General features: G+C 32.2%; 1 protein-coding gene across 2 annotated transcripts; it reads left to right on the top strand.

The window, feature by feature from the left end:
• The first annotated feature begins 44 nt into the window (after positions 1–44).
• On the top strand, positions 45–20,174 carry LOC148603012 (vacuolar-sorting protein SNF8-like). Of its 2 annotated transcripts, XM_088552993.1 has the most exons (9): positions 60–199; positions 2,658–2,777; positions 6,010–6,060; positions 6,336–6,474; positions 9,843–9,947; positions 12,041–12,113; positions 13,216–13,357; positions 16,342–16,416; positions 17,759–20,174. In XM_088552993.1, the coding sequence occupies exons 1-9, from the start codon at positions 146–148 to the stop codon at positions 17,867–17,869; spliced, it is 870 nt and encodes a 289-aa protein (XP_088409119.1). In that variant the 5' UTR covers positions 60–145; the 3' UTR covers positions 17,870–20,174. The 2 variants fall into 2 exon arrangements, with proteins under 2 accessions (XP_088409120.1, XP_088409119.1); XM_088552994.1 differs by lacking the exon at positions 2,658–2,777 and having other exon boundaries at positions 45–199.
• The last annotated feature ends 2,326 nt before the right edge of the window (positions 20,175–22,500 follow it).

The following is a 22,500-nucleotide window of genomic DNA, read 5'->3' as shown; positions in this document are numbered from 1 at the left end:
ACTAAATTTGTGATGGTGTAATTAGAACGAGGGACGAAGTGTCTTCTTTGGTATGTATTTGTCACTTCGTTCCCCAAAATTTCTCACCCCAATTATTTTTTTCCGTGAAATTGTTCGAGGAAAATTCACCTAAATTGTCGAGAAAATGCACAGAAGAGGGCATGGGATCGGTGCAATCAATAAGAAGACGTTGGCTCAGGTTATTTGATAAATTGTTATGACATATTAAGATTATTTTTTTTTCAAATATTCGAGTACAGTCTGTTTTGTTTTGTAGATCTAAACACAACACTGTATAGGAGAGTTCGCCAATCTCATTAGTGATGTCATATTCACCAATTTGCATATCATTGAGTGTCAAATTGATTGGCAAATAAACAACTAAATAAACAATTGAAAATTTCATGATTAGAATCCCAATTTTCAAAATTTTATAACTTTGTTATTTGATATCCAATTTTGGTTCTGTAAAATATTTCATTTAGATAAAATAATTGGGTATTACTAATGTCCGAAATCCCCCTGATACTCCAAAAACCCCCAAAATATATATCCGAAATCCCCGCTGGAATAGGGAAATCCCCCATGAAATATGACATAAATACAAGTAGGTTAAATTATATATCTTCATTTGACCGTAAAAGTATAATTGATGAAATTATTTAATGTTTTGTATTATTGTATCGTTCGCCCCATACAAATCCAATCCAATATGGCTGACACTATGGGAAACACCAAAACAAAGATTACTGGTACCGATTTGCGATTTATATATAAAATCAACTTACCAATAAATTGTCATCGATTTTATTAACAAAATTATTTTAATTAAGTGCTCATATTAGACCAATAAGGAGCCCCCACACCATCGCCAAGGCTATGAACATGTGGAGGTGGGCATGAAATTTTTGGGATGTGATTTAAAAATGTTATTGAAATATTAATAATTGAAAAATGCATACTTAGTTCAGAATTAAATTTATTATATTTTGTTTTTGTATTTTTAAAACTATTTATTTATATTTTTAATTTTATATTTTTGTCTTGAGAAAAATATTTGTCCTTTATTAATTATTTATTTATTACTGTGGGACTTAAAGGCCATTAAAGTTTTTAAATTTAAAACTACACAGACACCCTGCACAAGGCTCGGGCGTGTCTGCAATAGTCCGCGAAAAAAGTTATTTAAGTTTATTCTAAGAAAAGTTAAACTACGCAGACATCCTGCACAAGGCTCGGACGTGTCTGCAATAGTCCGCGAAAAAAAAGTTATTTTAGTTTATTTTAAGAAAAGTTAAAACTACACAGACACCCTGCACAAGGCTCGGGTGTGTCTGCAATAGTCCGCGAAAAAAAGTTATTGAAGTTTATTCTAAGAAAAGTTAAACTACGCAGACACCCTGCACAAGGCTTGGGCGTGTTTGCAATAGTTTGCGAAAAATAGTTATTTAAATTTATTTTAAGAAAATTTAAACTACACAGACCCCTGTACAAGGCTGGGGCATGTCTGCGATTAGTCGAAAAAACTTATTATTCAAGATATATTATAAGAAAAGTTAAATAACGCAGACACCCTGCACAAGGCTAGGACATGTCCGCAATAGTCCACAAAAAAAGTTATTATTCAAGATATATTTAAGAAAAGTTAAAGATACACAATTTAGAGTTGACATAAAGTAACAAAATTAAATATGGTAACACGAGTATGTAACAGACGGGCATCAATCAGGATCATCAGAAGCTGGAGACTGGAATCTGGTCCTCTCAGTTATCTTCCGTTTCCTCTGTCCTATCTTCCTACCATGGGTTTTGGGCTTCAATACTGTTATGTTTCCGTTGGTTGATGTAATGGTACGGGATTCCTTGGGTACAAAATTCTTAAATCTTCGTACTAATTGTTGTCGTTCCTCTGATGTCTTGCTGACCCATGTTGACTTTGAAATAACAAACTGACGATGACTCTCGGCAACTCTATATTGTTCCATACAAACCAAACTACGCAATAAATCCTTGAATTCTGTTTCAATGATGTTGTTGAGGATTTCCACTAAATCAAGTAGTGGTTTCGATTTCCAATCAATGGCTCTCTTCAGCACATGGTTGAGTGACTCACAGTTGTTGTTGGTCCAGTCCCTGTAAAAAATTCTGCTTGGTATGACAATCATATTTTTACATCTCTCACACCCAGGGAAAAGTGTGAAAGTAAAAAATAAAAAATTGCATGCGTTGTCATGCTAAGCATATCCCACTCAAGTGGGCTCGGGAAACCGGAAGTAGATATCCGACAAACCTGGAAAGGGGAGGCATGGTACAATTCATTGTTATGAAGGTGTACATACCAAATTTGAAATCAATCCCTTCAGTAGAAGCTGAGATATCTGTTACGAAAGTTTTTTTTTTGGACGGATGGACAAGGTGATTGCAATATTCTTACCTTTGTTTGGATTAGTATCTTGGATAAAATATGACTGGTCTTCTAGTTTATTTTTCCTTAATTTAGTGTAGGTTTTTTTTATCCATGTGTTAGTTTTTTATTTTTATTTTTTTTCTTCTTATTTGTTCGTTTTTAGGACGTTGTCACTAAACCTCAAATTTACAGAATGGGAAGGTGGATTCTGATTAAGACACATTATTATTAAAGTGTACATTTATTCCAGAGACCTTACTCTCTAAGGAAATGGATAAATTACTTCATAACCAGAGACGAAGAGCAAAACAAACAAAAGTATAACATTCAAATTATCATCACAAGAAAACAAACACGTGAAAAGAATGAAGTACGTATTTTATATACATGTAGCATTCTTTGGATATCTTTAAAATACAAAATGTTTATTAAACCGTTAAGTAAAATAACGGAGAGTTCTTGTTATTGAGTCACACCATTACGTAAACCAGCTAACAATAAGCCGAACACATTAAGTCCTTTCCCGTCACGACTGGTACCCCAGAAGCTGTCGCTAACATTGTGATGTATAAACCCTTGACTTTCTTGTAGTGCCTTTCGAAATTCTTCACATTGCAAAAATTTTATCATAAGAATTTCTGCCATGATAATGGGTCTCAGTTCTTCCCCATGTGTTTGTTGTTCTTATGTCTTTGGACAGTCTTTTAGCGATATTTGCTGTTGGAGCATTTCTTATTATATCATCTAATTCATATTCTTCATGAACTATAGCCTTTCTACTTTGATACAAGTGTTCTGCTGATTTAAAAACAGATGCATCAAATTCCAGTGGAGTTTCATGTAATGATATTCATATTGGGACATGTAAAAAAATATCACTATTTATGCCAAAATTGAGACTTTTGATTAGTATTCCTTTCCGAATTTTTACTTTTGATCAGGACGATATTGTATATTAATTATTATTAATGAGTTGGTCAAATCGATTGATTTGAATTGTTATCGGCTCTTCTTAATTAATACATATGATAATCATTGCGCTGATATAGTAATTAATTTATTGTGCGTGGCAAATATCAAGATATCTAATTTCACCATGATTACCATGATATTTACATTGTCAAAATTTCGGGATTATTCGGAGCACCTTTGCGCTTCTTTTAACTTTAATTATTTATTGATTAAAACTTCAAATTGATGCAAAATCTTTATGGATATAATTTATATTGTCTTCAATTCTTCACATGTCATGCTTTATTCACTAATTAAACTTCATATTTTATTATTTATGAAATAAATTTCTTCTCCAAGTTTTACTAGTAACTTTATCTAATTCGTATATTGTAAAAAAAATATTACTATTTTAATCATATTCTACACTAGTGTTTAAACTTAGTTTAAAACTGAAAAGAAATGAAAGTGGAGAAAATTGACAAATGGATAATGATGAAGTGATGAACTTTGAAAAGTGACTTTTTTTAAATGTCAAAATTAACTTAATTTTCGGCAGACAAAATTTTGTTGTGTCTAACTTTAGTGCATGTGTGTGTATAGGACGAAACGATACAAAATGTAAAACAAATAATTTCATCAAATTATATTTTTTTGGTAAAATAATTATATATAATTTAACCTACTTGTATATATGTCATATTTCATGGGGGATTTCCCTATTCCAGCGGGGATTTCGGATATATTTTTGGGGTTTTTGGAGTATTAGGGGGATTTCGGACATTAGTAATACCGAAAATAATTCATATTATGATTGTGGATTTATAACTCTTTCACTTGAAAAATGAATTTGTAGTGATATTTATTTGTAAACCTCTATTTTTGTATAAAATTATATAATTATAATAAAATCTTATGCACATGTAGTCTTAATTACTGAATATTTATTTAAAAATTACATGGATAAAAAGAATTGTATTTGCAATATTGGGAACCAAAAGAATTTTTCAATTATCTTTAAAAATGAAAAAGTAGGGTTTTTGTCATGAATAAACTACATATTAGCATAGTGATTAAAAACAAAACAAAACAAAACAACTAGCGTGCCAACTTGATATAACAAGAATAAGATTTATGTTTCTTTCCTGGTATAACTAGGTCAACTCCACACTACAGACTTCCTGAGAATTTTTTGAATCATGATTATTAAGACTAGAGTAGTCTATTACATGTACCTGATTAGATAATACTCTAAATCTATAAATATATTGAAAGTTACTAAGACTAGAAAAAGAATTTGATAGAGATTGCCATTGAGGCCCCAAAATAATGAAAAATTGTAATTTCCAATGGGTCTGCGGTCATCAAAAATTTGAAGAACACTGGGTAGGTTAGAATTAGAGGAAATGTTTATGAAGAATTACTTATTATAATTTAATAGAATATATTTAATTTTTCTGTTGATTTAAAAAGGAAAAATAAAAATGGTATTAAAGTTATGATTACTGCAATAGAAGAAAAGGGTAAAATATTTATCTACAAATAATTCATGTAAACATCTAAACAATGTACAAATCTACATTTTTAATACCCTGATCAATTTTTATATAATATATTAAATATAAAGTGGTACATTTCGACATGAGACATATTAACGTCGTATCATGTGCGCTGAATACAGCGCTATCTGAAAATTCTGGGGAGAACACTGCATTGTATATACTGTCGATTGTATCATTGATCGAAGTCTTCATAGTTATTTTTTTTTTAGCAGGCGTCCATTGTGATTTTGAAGTTCCAAAAATAGGAGGTCCGAGCTACATTTCACTTGCCTGATAATAAATGGAGGAAATTTAAAAACATTCTTTGTTTGACATTGTCATAAAACTGTCTTAAAACAGCCATAACCAGGCCTACTGTACATGTACTTTCTGTAATAAAATAAACAAAATAAAGAAAACAAGAACACATTTACACACACAAATTGTATAGTTTTGGCCCTTACTTTCTAGTTAACCAACTCGTGTTTAGTATACATACTCATACTTTATTAAAACTTCAAAAATATATTCAAAAGTACATGTGTACATGATCAAAATGTCATCAATTTTTTTTTCAAAGTTTTTGATGAAAATTTAGGTCAAAGAACACTTAGTCATAGGTGCCTGTTTACAAGATCAAAGTTTAGGAATTGAAATCTCTTATATGGACGAGAAAAAAATCTACGGAAGGAAATTTTGACAAAGATTTTGATGCAAAACTGTAAAAACTTTGACGGAGTTTTTTAACATTTTGAACCTGTGTCAAAAACTTTGACAGAGTTTTTTAATATTGTAAACCTGTATCAAAAACTTTGACGGAATTTTGACATGTTTGTCCCTGATGGAAAAGAACTCCATGCTTATTTTTTCATTGACTTTGATGGACTTTAATACAATTTGACTAATCAATATAAGTTTTTGGAATGTAAATAAAAAAATAAATAGCAGCTGTTTGAAATTTCCCTGTCCTATTGATAGATTTAAATTCCTTCACTTAGATCATGTAAACAAACAACTTTGATAAAGTTTTCTTCAAAAACTTTGAAAGAAATTTTTGATGACTGACTTTGATGGTGTAAATGCCCCTTCATAAAACTTATTGTTTTCCAGGCGAAATACAAAGACAAAGGTACAGAGATAGCTGCTGATCAGCTGAGTCAGGTATGAGAGAAACAGAATCTTTCTTTGTAAGCAGTTGAACACAATATATCTGCAGACTCTGGCCAAAATCTTCCTATCTATATAGATTAAAATGCTTGCAATTCAAAATTTTGTTTCCCTCACTTTAAGTACATAAACTATTTTCCGGTTTTTACAAAGTACCTCTTTTTATGTGCAAACAAAAATATAAATAAATAATTAAAATCTTACTTTAATTTCCCCTTCTCGATTACATACAAACATTGTCTTTATTTTTAAATCTTGTACAATTTTAGATGGCGAAACAGATGGATACATTTAAAAGCTTTCTGGAAGATTTTGCCGCTAAACATAAAGATCAGATAAAGAAAGATGCTGAGTTTAGAGTAGCTTTTCAAGAAATGTGTGCCACTATAGGTGTTGATCCATTAGCTTGTAAGTTTTAAACATAGTAAAAGATAATGGCAAGTTTCACAATCTAATTAAAAATCAGAGTCAAGTCAAAACTTCTCATTGTGTACAAGTTTTATATTGTACACAAGGGTTCAAATTAGTGATTGTATGTGGCCCAGGACCTCCAAATTTCTGACCTTGGACCTTCAATATTACATTTACCGAGGTCCTGGACCTTCATCTTTTTCTCTTCACACTTTAATGAGGTAGACCTAGGGTAAGGAACACAGCTCTTACAAATCATTCAAATGTTTGTATTCACTATTTTACATCAATCTCATGTAAGCATCAAAGTAATTTGGAATGATTTCAATCTGTTTCAAACAAAAGCTTGAATGGTTTTCTTGAAATTGAATATGATACAAACATATTACTGATTTCAAGAGTTATGTCCCTTACTCTAGGTCTACCTCCTTAATGAGGAATTTGGTTTTTCCTCATGTGGACCATTGATTTCAAACATGGAAAAATCCAGAAACCTTCCACTCTTGCAGGATATGATGTTAACATTTTATGAACCTTGTCCTATCAGGCAAGTTAATAAAAAGTCCAGTGATTTTGCTAGCGCTCGTCATTTTCGCCATTTATGAAAGGATTTCGTAAATGACGGAAATGTTTTAGATTGTTTTCGTCACTTAAAATTCGAAAAGTGTATATAAAAATTCCATTCAAAAAGTATTTCAGATAAATTTTCGTCACCTTAAATAAAAATGTTGTTAAAAACTGTCAATCAAAAGTTACATAATTTCACCTGGCCTTATGCTCTGACAAGTTTATGACCCCAAGCTTGGTAATTACCTGGTCAACCAGGTGTGAAAATACATTCTATTATTGTTAACCTGGCATCCCTGATATGTGCATCGTTAATAATCCTTTAAAATAACAACAATTTATCAATCGTTTGATCATTAGGACCACAAAATGTAACTTACATATATCCTTATTTTAAGGATTAGTCGTGTTAAATGATTTCAATCTTTAATGGATACCGACCAATTTTACTCCCATATTAAAACAAACCCTTCACGAACCTCGCAACATATATATAGCTATCTATTTTTAGAAATTTAAATGCCCACAAAAACAATGTCTTCGATGTGTGACTGGTCATCTCATGGATTTCGATTAATTTTAACACAATAGCGGACAGTTGGGAAGTATTAATCAACGATAAATATATATTTTACAATTCTCTTTTCTTCTTGAAACGAAATCACAATGATTACGAACGTCTTCAATTCTACTCATGATCTAGGGTCAAAGGTCACTAAAAAATTACCATCCAGCAGTAATATATCATGCAGCAACTGCTTACAGAGTGCAACATTCTACACTTGACTATGCCAATGTGGCCAACCTCCTTTCTATCTGTCTAGTTTCTGCGTTATCTTCTGGTGACTGAGAGGGGATTTAGTAGGTACTATCAGATCAAGACCTACATTTATCTTAGGAACAGGCTGAAGGTCTCATCAATCAATTCTCTTCTAAAGATTTGTCTCCATCTTTCTGATTTTTTAGGAGTTTTAGGTTGAAGGGGGCTTTTGAGGTGTGGTGTTTGGCAAAGGACAGGAGGATTTTCTCTTATTAGTTGAGTGTCAGGTCACACCATAACAGTAGCTGATGTCAAATAGTAGCTATGTTTAGACTGAATGCATCAAAGTTTTGTCTTGATGTAAAAAGAAATTTCTATTTTACTATATTTCTAATAGTAACTATTTTATTTTATTAAGTAACACACGATTTCTTACAGAAAATAACAGCTATTTTGTTGTAACATTTATTGTTATGCCTGTATCTGTAAACTTAAAATGAATATTTTAAGAGTGTTTATGTCTTTAGTTTATGATACTACTGACTATTTACAAAATTCTGCTGCCCATAATATGTCGTTCGTGCTCTACACAAAAGTGACTAAAGCCCTCAAAATCCTAGCTAAAACCCTGTAAAAACTCTACTTGCCCAAATTGAAATCTAGGTTGCTCTTTAGTAAATGCATGTTTAAAAATGAAATTGATTTGGTTGTCCTCCAGGCAAGTAAAATATAACTGTTACTAGTCTGATTTGTAGTTTAACTTGTCCTCGGCATGAGGACAACAATTAAAGTCATTCCCTGTCTTGATAGTTAATTTTAACCCCAGGTACATTTGTCAATAACAATGTCATGTGAATGATACATGTACATATATTGAATGACAATAGCAATGTTGGTTTCAATATTTTGAGTTAGTACATGTCTGTTATTTTTTTCTTTCTTGGTGGCAGTGGAAACCATATGAATAATATAATGAAGAGATAATCAGATATATTCAATACTGTCACTGATATCACCTTTTCTATCTTTAAATTCAATAAAAAAATTCATATTCAGGTGGAAATGTATCAAATAGAGCAGTGACACTTTTTACAGAACTGTTTTCCATAGTCAATGTTGTGCTTTTTTTCTGAAGCTCAGACAAAACTGTTATCCTTAGCTACTGTTGTGCTTTTTCTGAAGCTCAGATAGAATTGTTCTCCATAGCCAATGTTGTGCTTTTCCCTGAAGCTCAGACAGAACTGTTCTCCATAGTCAATGTTGTGCTCTTACTGAAGCTCAGACAGAACTGTTCTCCTACAGGTGATTTTGAGGTCTATCCTGCTTTCTCTTCCAAGGTGTTGTCTAGTGCAGAGCTACCTTAGGCAGTTTGTCAGTTGCCTTTCTTAACACATGAACTAACCATCTGTATTGTCTCTGCAGTGGATTGCCTTTTTTTCATTTCAGATCTTTGTAAAAATATTCCTTGGATTTTGCCAAAGCAGCTGTTCTTAAATACTTCAAATTTCTCTAGATTACATTGTATGATACACAAGCACTCTAACTTTATACAGCATTACTGGTATTTCATTACTGTAGTATGTAAAGTCATTGACAGCCTCATTTTGGTATTTTCTTGTAATGGTATCATATGGAATGGTTTTAATAGCCATCAGTGTGGTCTTCTCTCCATTGATCTTTAGACCAGTTGTTTCTGTTTACATATTCAACATTGTTGGTTTTTTTTGCAAACAATACCATATATGATTATTCAAAAACACTCAGAGGGATTATTATTAATTTCTGGCAAAATGTGTGTCTTCCTGGAAGGAAGCTATCTATCAGTTTTCATGCTTTTTTTGTTTTTTTTTTTGTTGTTTTTTTTTTTTTAGAGTAATGGGGCTTTCTACACCTGAAACAATAAAGAATATTCTTATAATGTGATTATAGGTAGTTGTTTAATGTGTGATGTTAAAAATAGTAGAAATAAATGTTTAGTAAAGAGTAAATACTTCTGTGTGTACTTGACCTCTTTTTAACAATCTTTTTTACCGAACAGCAAGCAAAGGATTTTGGGCTGAAATGCTTGGTGTAGGAGACTTCTACTATGAGTTGGGTGTACAAGTCATAGAAGTATGCTTAGCTACAAGTCACAGAAATGGAGGTATGTATGCAATGGGCTGATATTTTCGTCCTGGTGGGGCTATTGTTTCTTTGACATATTCACCATACCTATTCTCATTATATAATGCTTAGAAGGTAGCTTAGATTAAAGAAAGTGTTATGGATATACACAAGGCTTATTCTTTAAAATGTTATACATGTATGTTTCATTATATAGTATTATACGGTACAGGCCCATAGCTAAGGCCTATGGGTTACCGGTATGATGACATCTCCTGCAACATGACTAAAACAGTGTTTCGAAAGATGTTAACTGAAACAAGTTTAAAATCGGTTAAGCACCATTGTAGTAGATTAAAGGAGAAGGTTAGGTAAGGACCCCTTTTGGCCTCTTAATTTGGGAATTTATGAAAATTTGATTAAAGCTGATTTCTAGGTTGTAGTAGTATAGTAAAATAATTGCTAACACTGAATATAAGATATTTTTGACAAGATTTACGACATTATTCCAGAAATAACAGTATGCATTTACATTTATGTAAATTTTACAACAACCTTTAACTTTTAACATTTCTGCAATTTTTAAGATGGTTTTTGTGTGGAACGGAAGTGGCTACACATCTGTTGACTCAAAATATTTTTACATGAGTTGTAACTGACAATCAAACACAAAATATATGAAGCACAAGAGTCAACACGCATGTGGCCATTGTAAACTGCACAAACTTTGATGATTTCCAGCCTTTTTAGCCGTTTTTTGTCCAAATCTCGGCCAAGTGTGAAGGGCATATATGACCGTATATGTTTAAATTACAAATGTATTACCATAAACCAACCAAATTAACTATAAAACACATTAAAGAGCTGGAGAAACGACATAAAATTTTCTTCTTGTATACCTTGTTTTTTAAGCCAAATTTTGCCTTTAATGAACCAACTTCTTTGTTGTACTAACCCGATCAGGACCCCCCTCCAAGAAAAAAGTTCTGGCTGCAGACCTGATGCACCGTTTAGCAGTGACTTAAGTAATGATAAAATTTCTTTTCAAAGACAAGGCTGTACTCTTGAATTTTGCCTTTCTCAACAGTGGCTGATCCAGAGGGAGGGTGCAGGGTTAGTCATGTCTCCATCTTATTGGAAAATTTGCCATTTTCATGCGTAAAATTTACAAAAATTGGCAAATAATGTCCTAGCACCCACTCCCCCTTTTGCTTAGGAACCTGGATGGCACCTTTCCTTTTCAAAGTGTCTGGATCTGCCCCTGTTCAATACAGAGCACAGACATAGGTTTCATAAAAAGAACTCCAATTGAAATTTTCCTTTAATTCTTATATAGAGATCCAATCAAAGATAAATACAGTACACAGGCAAATGTGCCACACATGAGAATCATATGGTTTGCATCATATGATTATCATATAAATTGAGCACCTTATGATAATCATATGTTTCAGTGTACATGTTTTTCACAAAGTCTAGAATAGCCTGTCGAGTTTCTAAAAAGTCACATTTATATTACATCTTTGTTTGGCTGTATAAGTCAACAATCTTCTACAATGCAGACATGCTTTCCTTCCATACATTTTCCATAGTTTTGATACCATTTTCTTTAACTTGAAGATATAGGACCATCCTATGGTTTGAAATAAATTGTTCTGCTGATGTATAGGGTTTGACACTAACTTCATTTGTTTGGTAGTCAAGAGGACTACCCCAGAGGTAAAACAGGTAGTCCGCAGATGGTAATGACGGTTCTGTTCTTAGATCTAATGAAAAATAAGGCAAAATTTACATAGCCCATAGGACTATCATGCAAATTTTTTCAAGTGTTCCTCTCCAAAATTAGGGTGGCACAGGACTACAGTTAGTGTGGATTCCTGATGTTAAAAGGTCATATGGAGCAAAATTTTGGGGTCAGTCTCAGAAAATATAAACCATTTTTTTTGCAGATTTTGCAAGCAAAACAAACCTAACGAATAAAACTGTACTGTGGAACATATGTTTTGGAATGTCTGTGTCATATTAAATATAGATGGAATTGATTTGACACCACAAAGTGCAAAACTAGTAAACTAGTACATATCTGCAAAAACGAATTGGATTACAATAAATTGATGGATTGTTTCCTTGTAGGTTTGATAGATATAGAAGAATTAAAGACTAGATTGATGGCTTCACGAGGGAAGAAAAGTCAAGATGTATCTGTGTAAGTAATATTAAACTGTGAACAAGGGATTTTTCACAAGGGTGTAAATATAACCCCACTCAGAAGGAGAGGGGTATACTGTTTTACCTTTGTCTGTATTTCCATGTGTCTGTAACAATTTTTCCATCACAGTTGAAATTTTCTCAACAAACATTCATCACAGCAGCTTCAAATTTTAACACATTCTTTCTCTAGTTATGCCATATGGTAGGATATATTTTGGGAAAAATTTGAAAATAACTTCCTGTTTACCGAGGACTTTGTTTATTGTTTTATGACATATTTTTGATAATTGAAATTTTTGCCACACTTTCCTCAGCAACTACTCATCACAGCGGCCTGAAATTTTAACACATTGTTCCTGTAGGTATGCCCTATAGTGGGATACATTTTCGAAAAAAATTGACAACAACTTCCTTTTTATCAAGGACTTTGTTTATTTTCTTTATAACATGCTTTAAAGCTGGGATATTACTAATGAGCTATCTCTCACAGTTTTATTGCTTTTGCTACATTCCCATCTCCCATCTCCACAGAAACTACAATTTACAAAACAGAATTTTCTGAAACTTTAAAGGTAGTGAGGACTTCTTATGTACTGGCTGTTTATACTGACAGGAAATTTTTTACTTTTAATTTTTAAGGGAGTCATGCCCATTTGATCTTAGAAATTTCCTATAGTAAATTACTAAAGCCAATTGTTTGCACAACTTTTCTTACTATCTGAGTTAAATGAAACTTGTTAGACAGTATGAGTAAGATAATATGTGATTCATTAATTTAGGAAAGTTCTTTTGTTATTTATGGAAGTTTCATTTTATTTGTAAGTTAACTTTAAATGCTTGTTAACAGTGAACGATTGTCTGAGAGATAGGGGAGACATGTGTTTTTTTATTTGGCAAAACAAACTTGAATTTATAAGTAGAATGACATTTATTTGTGTTGAAAAACCTTTTAGAGTAATAAATAATGACATTGTCTCTTAATTGCTAATGGTGAAGATTCTGTGGTTTTTACTTTAAACTACCAAAGGAATGCTTTAAATCTTGCTAAATACACTTTCTGTGTGTACAATATGGAATCACTCCTTTACATATTTCAGAGATGATTTATTGAGGGCTATAAAAAAGTTAAAGGTATTAGGGAATGGATTTACAGTTTTACCTATTGGGAATACCTTTCTGGTACAAAGTGTTCCTGGTGAACTTAGTTTGGACCATACTTCGGTACTACAGCAAGCAGAGGTATGTTTTCTATGTTTCAGCCAGACCAAGCCTGGCTTTCATAGAAAATCTTAAAATTTACTCTGATACCTCAACTTTCCTCAGATCTTGGATTTCAAGCTATCTGATTGGTTAAAATCTGAGTTGAGGAGGATTTGAAGGAAATCTTAATTTGAGAATTCTATGAAAAAGGGCATGGGATTAAAATATGGCAATTTCACAGAAATGACTGTCAAACTTTACCTTGTGTCAGAAGGTGACCATGAATCTATAATAGTTAGAAGAGTTTTCAGTAGAAGTTTTCCTGCTTACAATGAGTATTGAGAAATAGAAAACTATTCTATGGCTGATAGTTATGATAGGGTTCATCTCCAATATTTCGATTATGAAAAGGGATGAACTACAGAAAAGTAGATACTGGCAAAATCGGAAGTAAATTTAAATTTAGGTAAATAATCATAACAGGAAAATTTGGATTGGAAAAGTGGAAATCTGCCAAAAAATATCACTGTATAAATAACTTTCAAATTTACCATTTGAATCTGGTGGAAACTGGTTTTTTTTAATAGGCAAAGAAAAGATTTATGAAGGATACAAGACCAGTAATGGTTATGTGGAAATACATGTACATCTCTGAACTGCTTTGTATGAACATTTAAAAACTTAAGTAGTACCCCAGCTATAAATCATGTGAATTCTGAAATATGTGACACACAATAAAAAAAGTTACACAATTTTATTTTAGTTATTAAATTGCTTTATAGGTATATATGATAAAATGCATAATTATTAATTCCAATATGTCTACTCTTAGGAGATAATCCACATTGAAAATCAAACAGTTTCTATTGTATTTTAGTGTCATTTACAGAGTTATCCCTTAACTTTGAAATCTACAGTGCATTCTATATATTTTTTAACTCTTATGAACATGGGTTATATGAAAAACCATTACTTTCTGTTTACTATGACATTTTAAACAAAATATCAAAATTAAAAATATGCAGGGTTTCCAACCATGTATCACATTTTGCATGATTCTTAGCTGGAATGCTACATGTACTTAAATAGTAATCAATTCAAGTTTCTGTTCTCTGGCTCTCATTGCAATGTCTCTAATCATACAACTGATACCTCAGGGTGCAATATACAGTTACATTAAGGCACAATGTTTCGCACACCAAGTTGACCCGGTCAAATTTCGTAAAACTTAAAATTAAAAGTTGAAATTTGGTGGATATATCATTAAATGTAGATAAGCTAAGGTGTACTGAGTAAGAAAATGTAGTTTGTGTTAAGAAATTTAATTGTTTAGTGCAAATAGGTCCTTAGCAACCATATTTTCTGAATTTTCATCATTTCAAATGCGACATCATAGAAGATATTCGTGTATCCTCTTGTGATATGTGCTATTCTAATCCACTTTTAAGTAAAAAATGTTACTTCTTTAGCTTATAATAAATAAAACGGACAACCGAACAAACTATTTCTGTGAAAATAAGTATTGCAATGCAAAAAAGAAAGTCAAAACAAGCCTTTTAGTTCCCAGTCTTATGTTTTGGGAAAACTCCATGATTTTCTATACTTTTATCCTCATATGCTATTTTTTGGAGTATAAAAACCAATGATGAGATGAAAACATCAAATAAATACTGTTTTCAGTGCCCATAGTGTGAAAAAAATCTGTGTCTTAATGTGTTTCTCATTTTTGTCATGTATACAGCCTTTTTCATTATATGAATGCATGTAGCAGAACACAAGGCAGAATTATCCCCAATCTGGGGGAGCAGACCAAGTATTTGATTTATGCTAGAATCAATATCCTATGTTCAATTTTAATAAATCTGGTATTTTTTAATTCCATACTAATAGAGCATTCGAAAAATCACAAGACATAAACAACTGAAATTAAGGGTGCACTATACAGTTACATTAAGGCACACTGTTTTGCACACCAAGTTACCCCCATCAAATTTTGTAAAACTTAAAATTAAAAGTTGAAATTTGATGGATATATTGTTTCCATGTAGATAAGCATTTATACATAGATAGATGTATGTAATATATGTTATGGTAAACAGGTTTAATTTAAATGAAGAATAGTATCTGGAATGTTTCAGTCCCCTGCCATATTAGGTTCTCTCCTCAGCATCAGATTGTTGATTTTCAAAATACGTTTATCCTCTTGTGATATGTGCTATTCTAATCCACTTTTAAGTAAAAAATGTTACTTCTTTAGCTTATAATAAATAAAACGGACAACCGAACAAACTTTTTCTGTGAAAATAAGTATTGCAATGCAAAAAAGAAAGTCAAAACAAGCCTTTTAGTTCCCAGTCTTATGTTTTGGGAAAACTCCATGATTTTCTATACTTTTATCCTCATATGCTATTTTTTGGAGTATAAAAACCAATGATGAGATGAAAACATCAAATAAATACTGTTTTCAGTACCCTTAGTGTGAAAAAAATTATATATTAGGTTCTCTCCTCAGCATCAGATTGTTGATTTTCAAAATACGTTTTCGCATGAACTTTTGGGACTAAAATTGTGAGAGAATGAATCGAAAAGGGTCTTTTTATTTTTTTTCCACCTTCTCCATGCATGCCTTCATCCTGTGGTAGTGTCTAAGTGCCTAATACATTATAAAGCATGGTATTTGGCTATTGGTTTTGGAAAGGCACCCCTGATTTGTACTAAAACTCAGTAATATTTTTTTCAGTATGTTACCATGGCTACTGGATTTTATAACAATAATCACTAAATTACTTATAAATGACTTGAACCTCCACACACCAAGGATTTAAAAAATATGCATTTTTTTACATAACAAAACACTAGAAATTTCTGTGTGGACTGCCTCAAAACAGCTATATTTCAACAAAATGAGACCAAATTTTCAGAAATAACCTAACTGTATTGTACTACACCTCAGTTGACCTCAATATAAATGAAAACTTTTCTGGAACAGAAGTGAATTTGAAAGTCATCTATTATCTTTACAGGCAAAAGGTTACATTTCAAAGTCTGAACTAATGTCACAGCTTAAATGGGAAGAAGAGCGAGCTGGGAGAGCTTTGGTATGTTACTTAAGTACCAGTCCATATAAAATTCAGGCACTGCCAATGGTAAAGTTATTCATAGAGGTAAAAAACCCACCAAACAAACAATGATTTTTCAGTCTACATGTGCTATATTCTTATGTAACAATATCCTTTTAGAAATTCAGATCTGTATTTTTAGAAAATCATATGTTCATCTCCCACTATAATCAACCAAATCAAAGATAATCAAGAACCATAACTCTTGCAAAGTGCCAATTTCATGTACAATCTTTCAAATTTTTGTTCTCAAAAGCACAACAACAAAATGAAAAACTAAAACTGATTATGTGATCAGTAACTATTTCTGAACAAGAAATAAGAGTGAGTTTGATGGGGTTTTGACATGCATGAATAACTTCCTGCCTAATTTTTATAAAGACTGCTACTTAAAATGCTAAGCTATATGCATATATTGGAAACTTGCATAAAAATAATTGCCTGTAAATACAATTACTATATTTCTGATGTTGTCTGATGAGAGATTCAAGCTTTCCGTAGCGTCTAGTTTTATTATGTTTCAACAAGTCCTTTTTTTCCAGAATCATTGGTTTAGAGAGAGGAGTTAGATTCTTTCTCCAGCATTTTATCAAAATGTTTGAGGAGAATTAAATATAAAAAAAACCAACATTTTGATAATGAATGTTATTATACCGTAAACAGACCAAGTTTAATGGATATACTTGTAATGGATCCTTCTGTCTGCCTGTTTGTCTGTCTGTGTGTTTACCAGTTTTTGACCATGTTTTACCGTGGATGACAAGTTTTTGACTATGTTTTATAGTGGGTGACAAGTTTTTGACCATGTTATTTAGTGGGTGACAAGTTTTTGACCATGTTATATAGTGGTTGACAAGTTTTTGACCATGTTTTACTGTGGGGGACAAGTTTTTGACCATGTTTTATAGTGGGTGACAAGTTTTTGACTATTTATTACTGGTGGGTGACAAGTTTTTGACCATTTATTACTGGTGGGTGACATGTTTTTGACCATTTATTACTGGTGGGTGACAAGTTTTTGACTATTTATGACCAATGGGTGTTAATTTTTACCAAAATTTTCTGGTGGGTGATAAGTTTTTGATCATTTATTACCAATAAATGACAGGTTTTTGAACATTTATTACCATTGGGTGACAAGTATGTGACCATTTATTACCTGTAGGTAGCAAGTATTTGACCATTTATTACAGGTGGGTGATAAGTTTTAGACCATATATTACTGGTTGGTGACAAGTATTTGACCATATATTACCAGTGAGTGATAAGTATGTGACCATTTATTACTAGTGAGTGACATGTTTTTGACTATTCATTTCAGAACTACATGGTAAAAGAAGGTTTGGCGTGGGTAGATGACCAGAACAAAGGAGAACGACTGTATTGGTTCCCTAGTTTCTTCCCTTATTTAAAATCAGCAGCAGGATCTTGACTGATGAATATTTTTATATGATTTGTTATGTATGAAATTTATACCATATATTATTAAAAAACATTGTTTCAAATTTACAGGGAAAACTATAGTGTGTTATGTTTACTGTAAACAATGAAATTTTTGTGATTGCTTTATTTTCGCTATTTTAGCGGTAAGATCTACAGCAAAATTACAGTATGATATATCATATGAGTCTATCTTCTCATGGCACCACCTGTTTCATTTCCTTAGCGTTAGTCCAAGATGCTAACATTACAATTGGAACTACTCAGCCTTTTTCATTACACAGGAGTAAAACCTTGGATGCACTTGGTGGAGGATTCTGTCCAGATTTTGTCCAATCTGATTCAAAAATTACATTTGAGGATGTTTGCTGCTCTTTTTAAAAATAACAAGGATTTCCGATGGTTGTGAAACTTTTAAGATTTTTCATAAACAATATAAATAGAAAAAAATGATGGGTCAGTGTGCTTGTTTTTGAGATATGAGCATTTGAAAGTTTGGCGGGAAAAGGACTTTGCTGGATTTTCCGTAGGTTTTGTTATAGCAGATTTTATCTATTAAAAAGCCATAAAAACAACAAGAATTTCAGAAAAATAATATTTTGAGGGGTGTTTAATGAAATTATGAAAAGAAAAGTGGATGTCACTGGGCAAAAATATTTACGCTTTGAAAAAGATAAAACCAGAGGAGTCCAAATATCATACAAAAATGACTGAACATGAGAGGTGAACATCATTAAACTGGTTGAAATTTTAGTCCTTTATTTCCAGTGATATCTATCGGTAATTAAATTTTTGGGCCACCTGGTGGATAGAACTACTTTGATTCACATATCACTACAATTCTGGCAATTTTTACAAGAAGGAATTTTCCTTTCTGCATTCAAAGTTATTTTTTAGCGGGAATGGCAGAATAGTTTTAATTGGCTTACAATAACGCTATCTGTAGACCAGTAATGACCAGTGACTAAATGGTTAGAATGCTTGAACAGGCGCTGCCATAAGGAATGGGTTCAAATCCCTGTTTATAGTTTAAATATTTATTTTTACAAGTGGTATTGTATTATTAGTGACACTACTGTGTAAATTCGAGAGTTCCATGAAAATTTTATTAATACCTTTTCTTTAAAAAAAAAATCGATAAAAAATCTTTGTTGTAGTCGTAATTATGAGAATTCTACAAATTGTAGTGTCGAACAATATTGTTGAATATAAAATGCTTGTTTTTTTTGTATTATATGTATGATATGCCATCCGGGGTTGTCCTTCTTGCCATTTGGAAGTTGTTTCAGTAGTATGACTGTTGAAGTTTATTGGTTGAGTGACATTTTTTTATACTCCACGCACCTATTTTTTTTAATCTCCAAAAGATGCGTGTTCATCCATCTGTCCGCCCCTTTGCCATTTCTAGATGATACCATTTGCGATCTTTTAGACGAGTTAAAATAGCTAGCTGTCAATTATGATAATCTTGTTATAATTGACCAGGTACAATGTAATTGACAGCAACTAAATTTTGAAGACAGTGTTCCAAAGGTCACACAGGTGTTCTGGTTTAATGAAGTATGACAAATCGATATAATGTAGGGCAGATTCCTACCTAGAGAACTATCTAAATCAATCAGAAGCCTAGCAATTTTTTTTTTTATAGAAATCGGTATCATTTTCAAATTGCCGTAACTGTTAGTCTCATGGGCGGATCCAGACACTTTGAAATGGATGGGTGCCATCCGGTGTTACTCAGAAAATGGGGTGCTAGGACATTATTTACCATTTTTTGGTCAATTTTACTCATGAAATTGACAAATTTTCCAATAAAAAGGAGGGGTGCCAACTCCTGCATCCCCTGGATCTGATATGTAAATAATGTTACAGCTTTTAAAAGTAAGACGAAATGAGTCTGGGGTAACAAAAAGTGTTGTTTCCTTTTAATCTCGATTCTGTACATAAACATTAAAACTAAACCTTCTATGTTTATTTAAAGAAAAAGAAATGCTTCCATGCAGCTTATCCACTGCATTTTGATCATGTTTTTAGTAAAACTAACTATTCCTTAACTTTCGGTAATATTACCTAAATGATAGTCCATTGTTTACCCCATTATGGGTCTCGTCTCATGTTCACGCGCGAAATGTATTAAATGAGTTAAAAAAAAACGGAGGTTATTGTATACAGTTTGATTTTCATCTCTATCTGAAAAAAATGAAATAAATCATAATTTTAAAAACTATTTTTTCTGGGGAAAGTGTTATTCCTTGTACATACGGTTTGACTATATCACATTAAAAACCACAAAAGTATTTTGTTTGACAAAATTTTACTTTGACGTTCCATATTACTTTAACCAGAAGCTTGTAAATTAATGTAAGGAAGAAGTTATGATTTTATACCCCCAATAAACGAATATGTGGTATATTGGAATTTCCTTGTCCGTCCGTCATCCCGTCCGTCCAAATTTCATCCCAATGGGTGTTGTCTGATACCAAGTTACTGTTTCGTGGGACTTTGCCATTTTCACTATACGAAAAAAAATATACCGAACACTTATCCGATCTATAGTCAGGTAGAGTCCGAAATAAATCTGGCAGCTGATACCACAATGGTCCTAACTTCGTTCAGGCATCTCATGGTGGTGGGTTAAATCTAGGTTTTACAGTGCGCTATTCCCCTATTCCATTGCGGCGTGAGTGTATCAGTGGTGATTAAACAGCATTTACATGCTATTGCGTCATAATCGTTAAATCAGCGGTCACATCAGCACAACGAATAATTTACAGAAAAAAACAAAACAAAAAAAAAAAAAAAAAAAAAAACCATTACTCATTGCTTTAAAGGGAACTTGACTATTTTTCAACCAAGGTCTGATATCTAAAAAAATAATTAGGTAAGAGACCTTTTGAGACGCATTTCGTCATACCCCAGATTCAGGAGTCAGTTATGCAGATATTTATGGCCTTCAAGGGATGATAGAGAAAATTTTCGTCACAAAAGTCTCGTCTCTCAATAAATTTGGTATGTGGCTTCATATTATATAAAGATGGGACATACGTTTTTATGGGATTTTTGGTTGTTCTCCAATATCAACACCATGTATGAAAGGGGGTTCACCTTGCACGACAACACGGGCTACCTCATTTTGAGTCGAAACAATGTCTATTCCTTTGATGTTTAGGTCAGTCATAAGCAAATCTTTAGAAAGTGATAACCCTGTCGCAGTTTTTGATTAAAAAAAATGTTTTATGAAAACAAAAACAAAACAAATGACGCAAAAACTGCACTTACTTTGAAAGAAGAAGGTTCTCGAAAAGAATAGCACGAGACGAAAAGGATGCTACCTAATGTAGATGTCGAACATACATCTTGAAAAAGAACTCAACTAATCCTTTTCTGCAACTTAAAATGAGTTTTTTTCATGCAACGAACGCGAAGAATGGTTCCGGATAGCTGTAAACAACCATTCTGTATACCGGGTGTTTGGTACATATGTGAAAACTTCAACTTCTGCATGGTTGTATATTTTTGAAAGCATGTTGTGATGGTAGTCAAGTTCCGCAGCTCGAATGTTTATATGTGCACCATACACATCCAAGTATAAAACGCCGTAGAACTACGAAGTAAACATATTTTATTCAAGTATTGAATAGGACTGGGCAGCAAGCTAAGCTTATTCATACCCTCCCCATAGAACAAAGTACAATATAACAGGGCCTATTTATTAATACATGAAAATATAAATAATACATGTTATTTATACATGATCATATTGTCATTTGTCTGTATGGTTTCTAAATGAAATTAATTATTCAAATAATGAAAATAAGGGAAAGTATATCTTATAAATGTAAAAAAATAATATTCTGAGAAAACAATATTTTAATACAAGATAAAATAAACGACTTCGTATGTAATGTACGCACTTGTACTTGGAAAAGAAACCTGTTCGATAGGGATACTATGGTTTTCAATATATTTTAAGGTATTTTAAGGAGGTAAACCTAGGGTAAGGGACATAACTGGAACGGTTGTATAAAGCATTTTACATCACTATCTTGTAAGCATGAAAGTAACTTGTATTTATTTCATTCTATTTCAAATAAAAGCTTGACAGGCTTCGGTGAAATTGAATATGATGCAAACATATCACTGATTTCAAGAATTATGTCCAATACCCCAGGTCTACCTCTTTAAATATATAATATTATTGCAATTTTGTATTATGTTATAGTTATAATTGTAGTGACCGAAACTAATACAGTGAATCCTGTCTAAATCGAACCCTGAGTAATACGAAAACCCTGTCTAAAGCGAACCCTGAATGATACAAAAACCCTTTCAAAACTTGAAACTTTTTGAAAGTCTCTTTATATCAATCTGAATGAATTTTGAACCTTGATAAACTGAATACCCGTCTAGTAAACTGAACATATCCAAAAGGGGTTCGGTATGGACAGGTTTCGCTGTAGTAGACATCCAACACCCCTAAGACGGACATAGGTAATATATATTGCTGTGACTTTGGTGAATATATGCATCATTCATTAACTTTGTCCTATTTGGAAGCTGAAGACTTCGAAAATAAGTGATACATATATTGCTCTCTTGATTTCATTGTTATTTTTTAAGAAG

The sequence above is a fragment of the Perna viridis genome, chromosome 11, assembly GCF_037379345.1.
Source record: "Perna viridis isolate PV_CMFRI_1.1 ecotype Kerala chromosome 11, ASM3737934v1, whole genome shotgun sequence".
Taxonomy (NCBI): Eukaryota; Metazoa; Mollusca; class Bivalvia; order Mytilida; family Mytilidae; genus Perna; species Perna viridis.
Note: the sequence above shows the minus strand (reverse complement) of the source record. Positions and strands in the feature narration are given on the sequence as shown.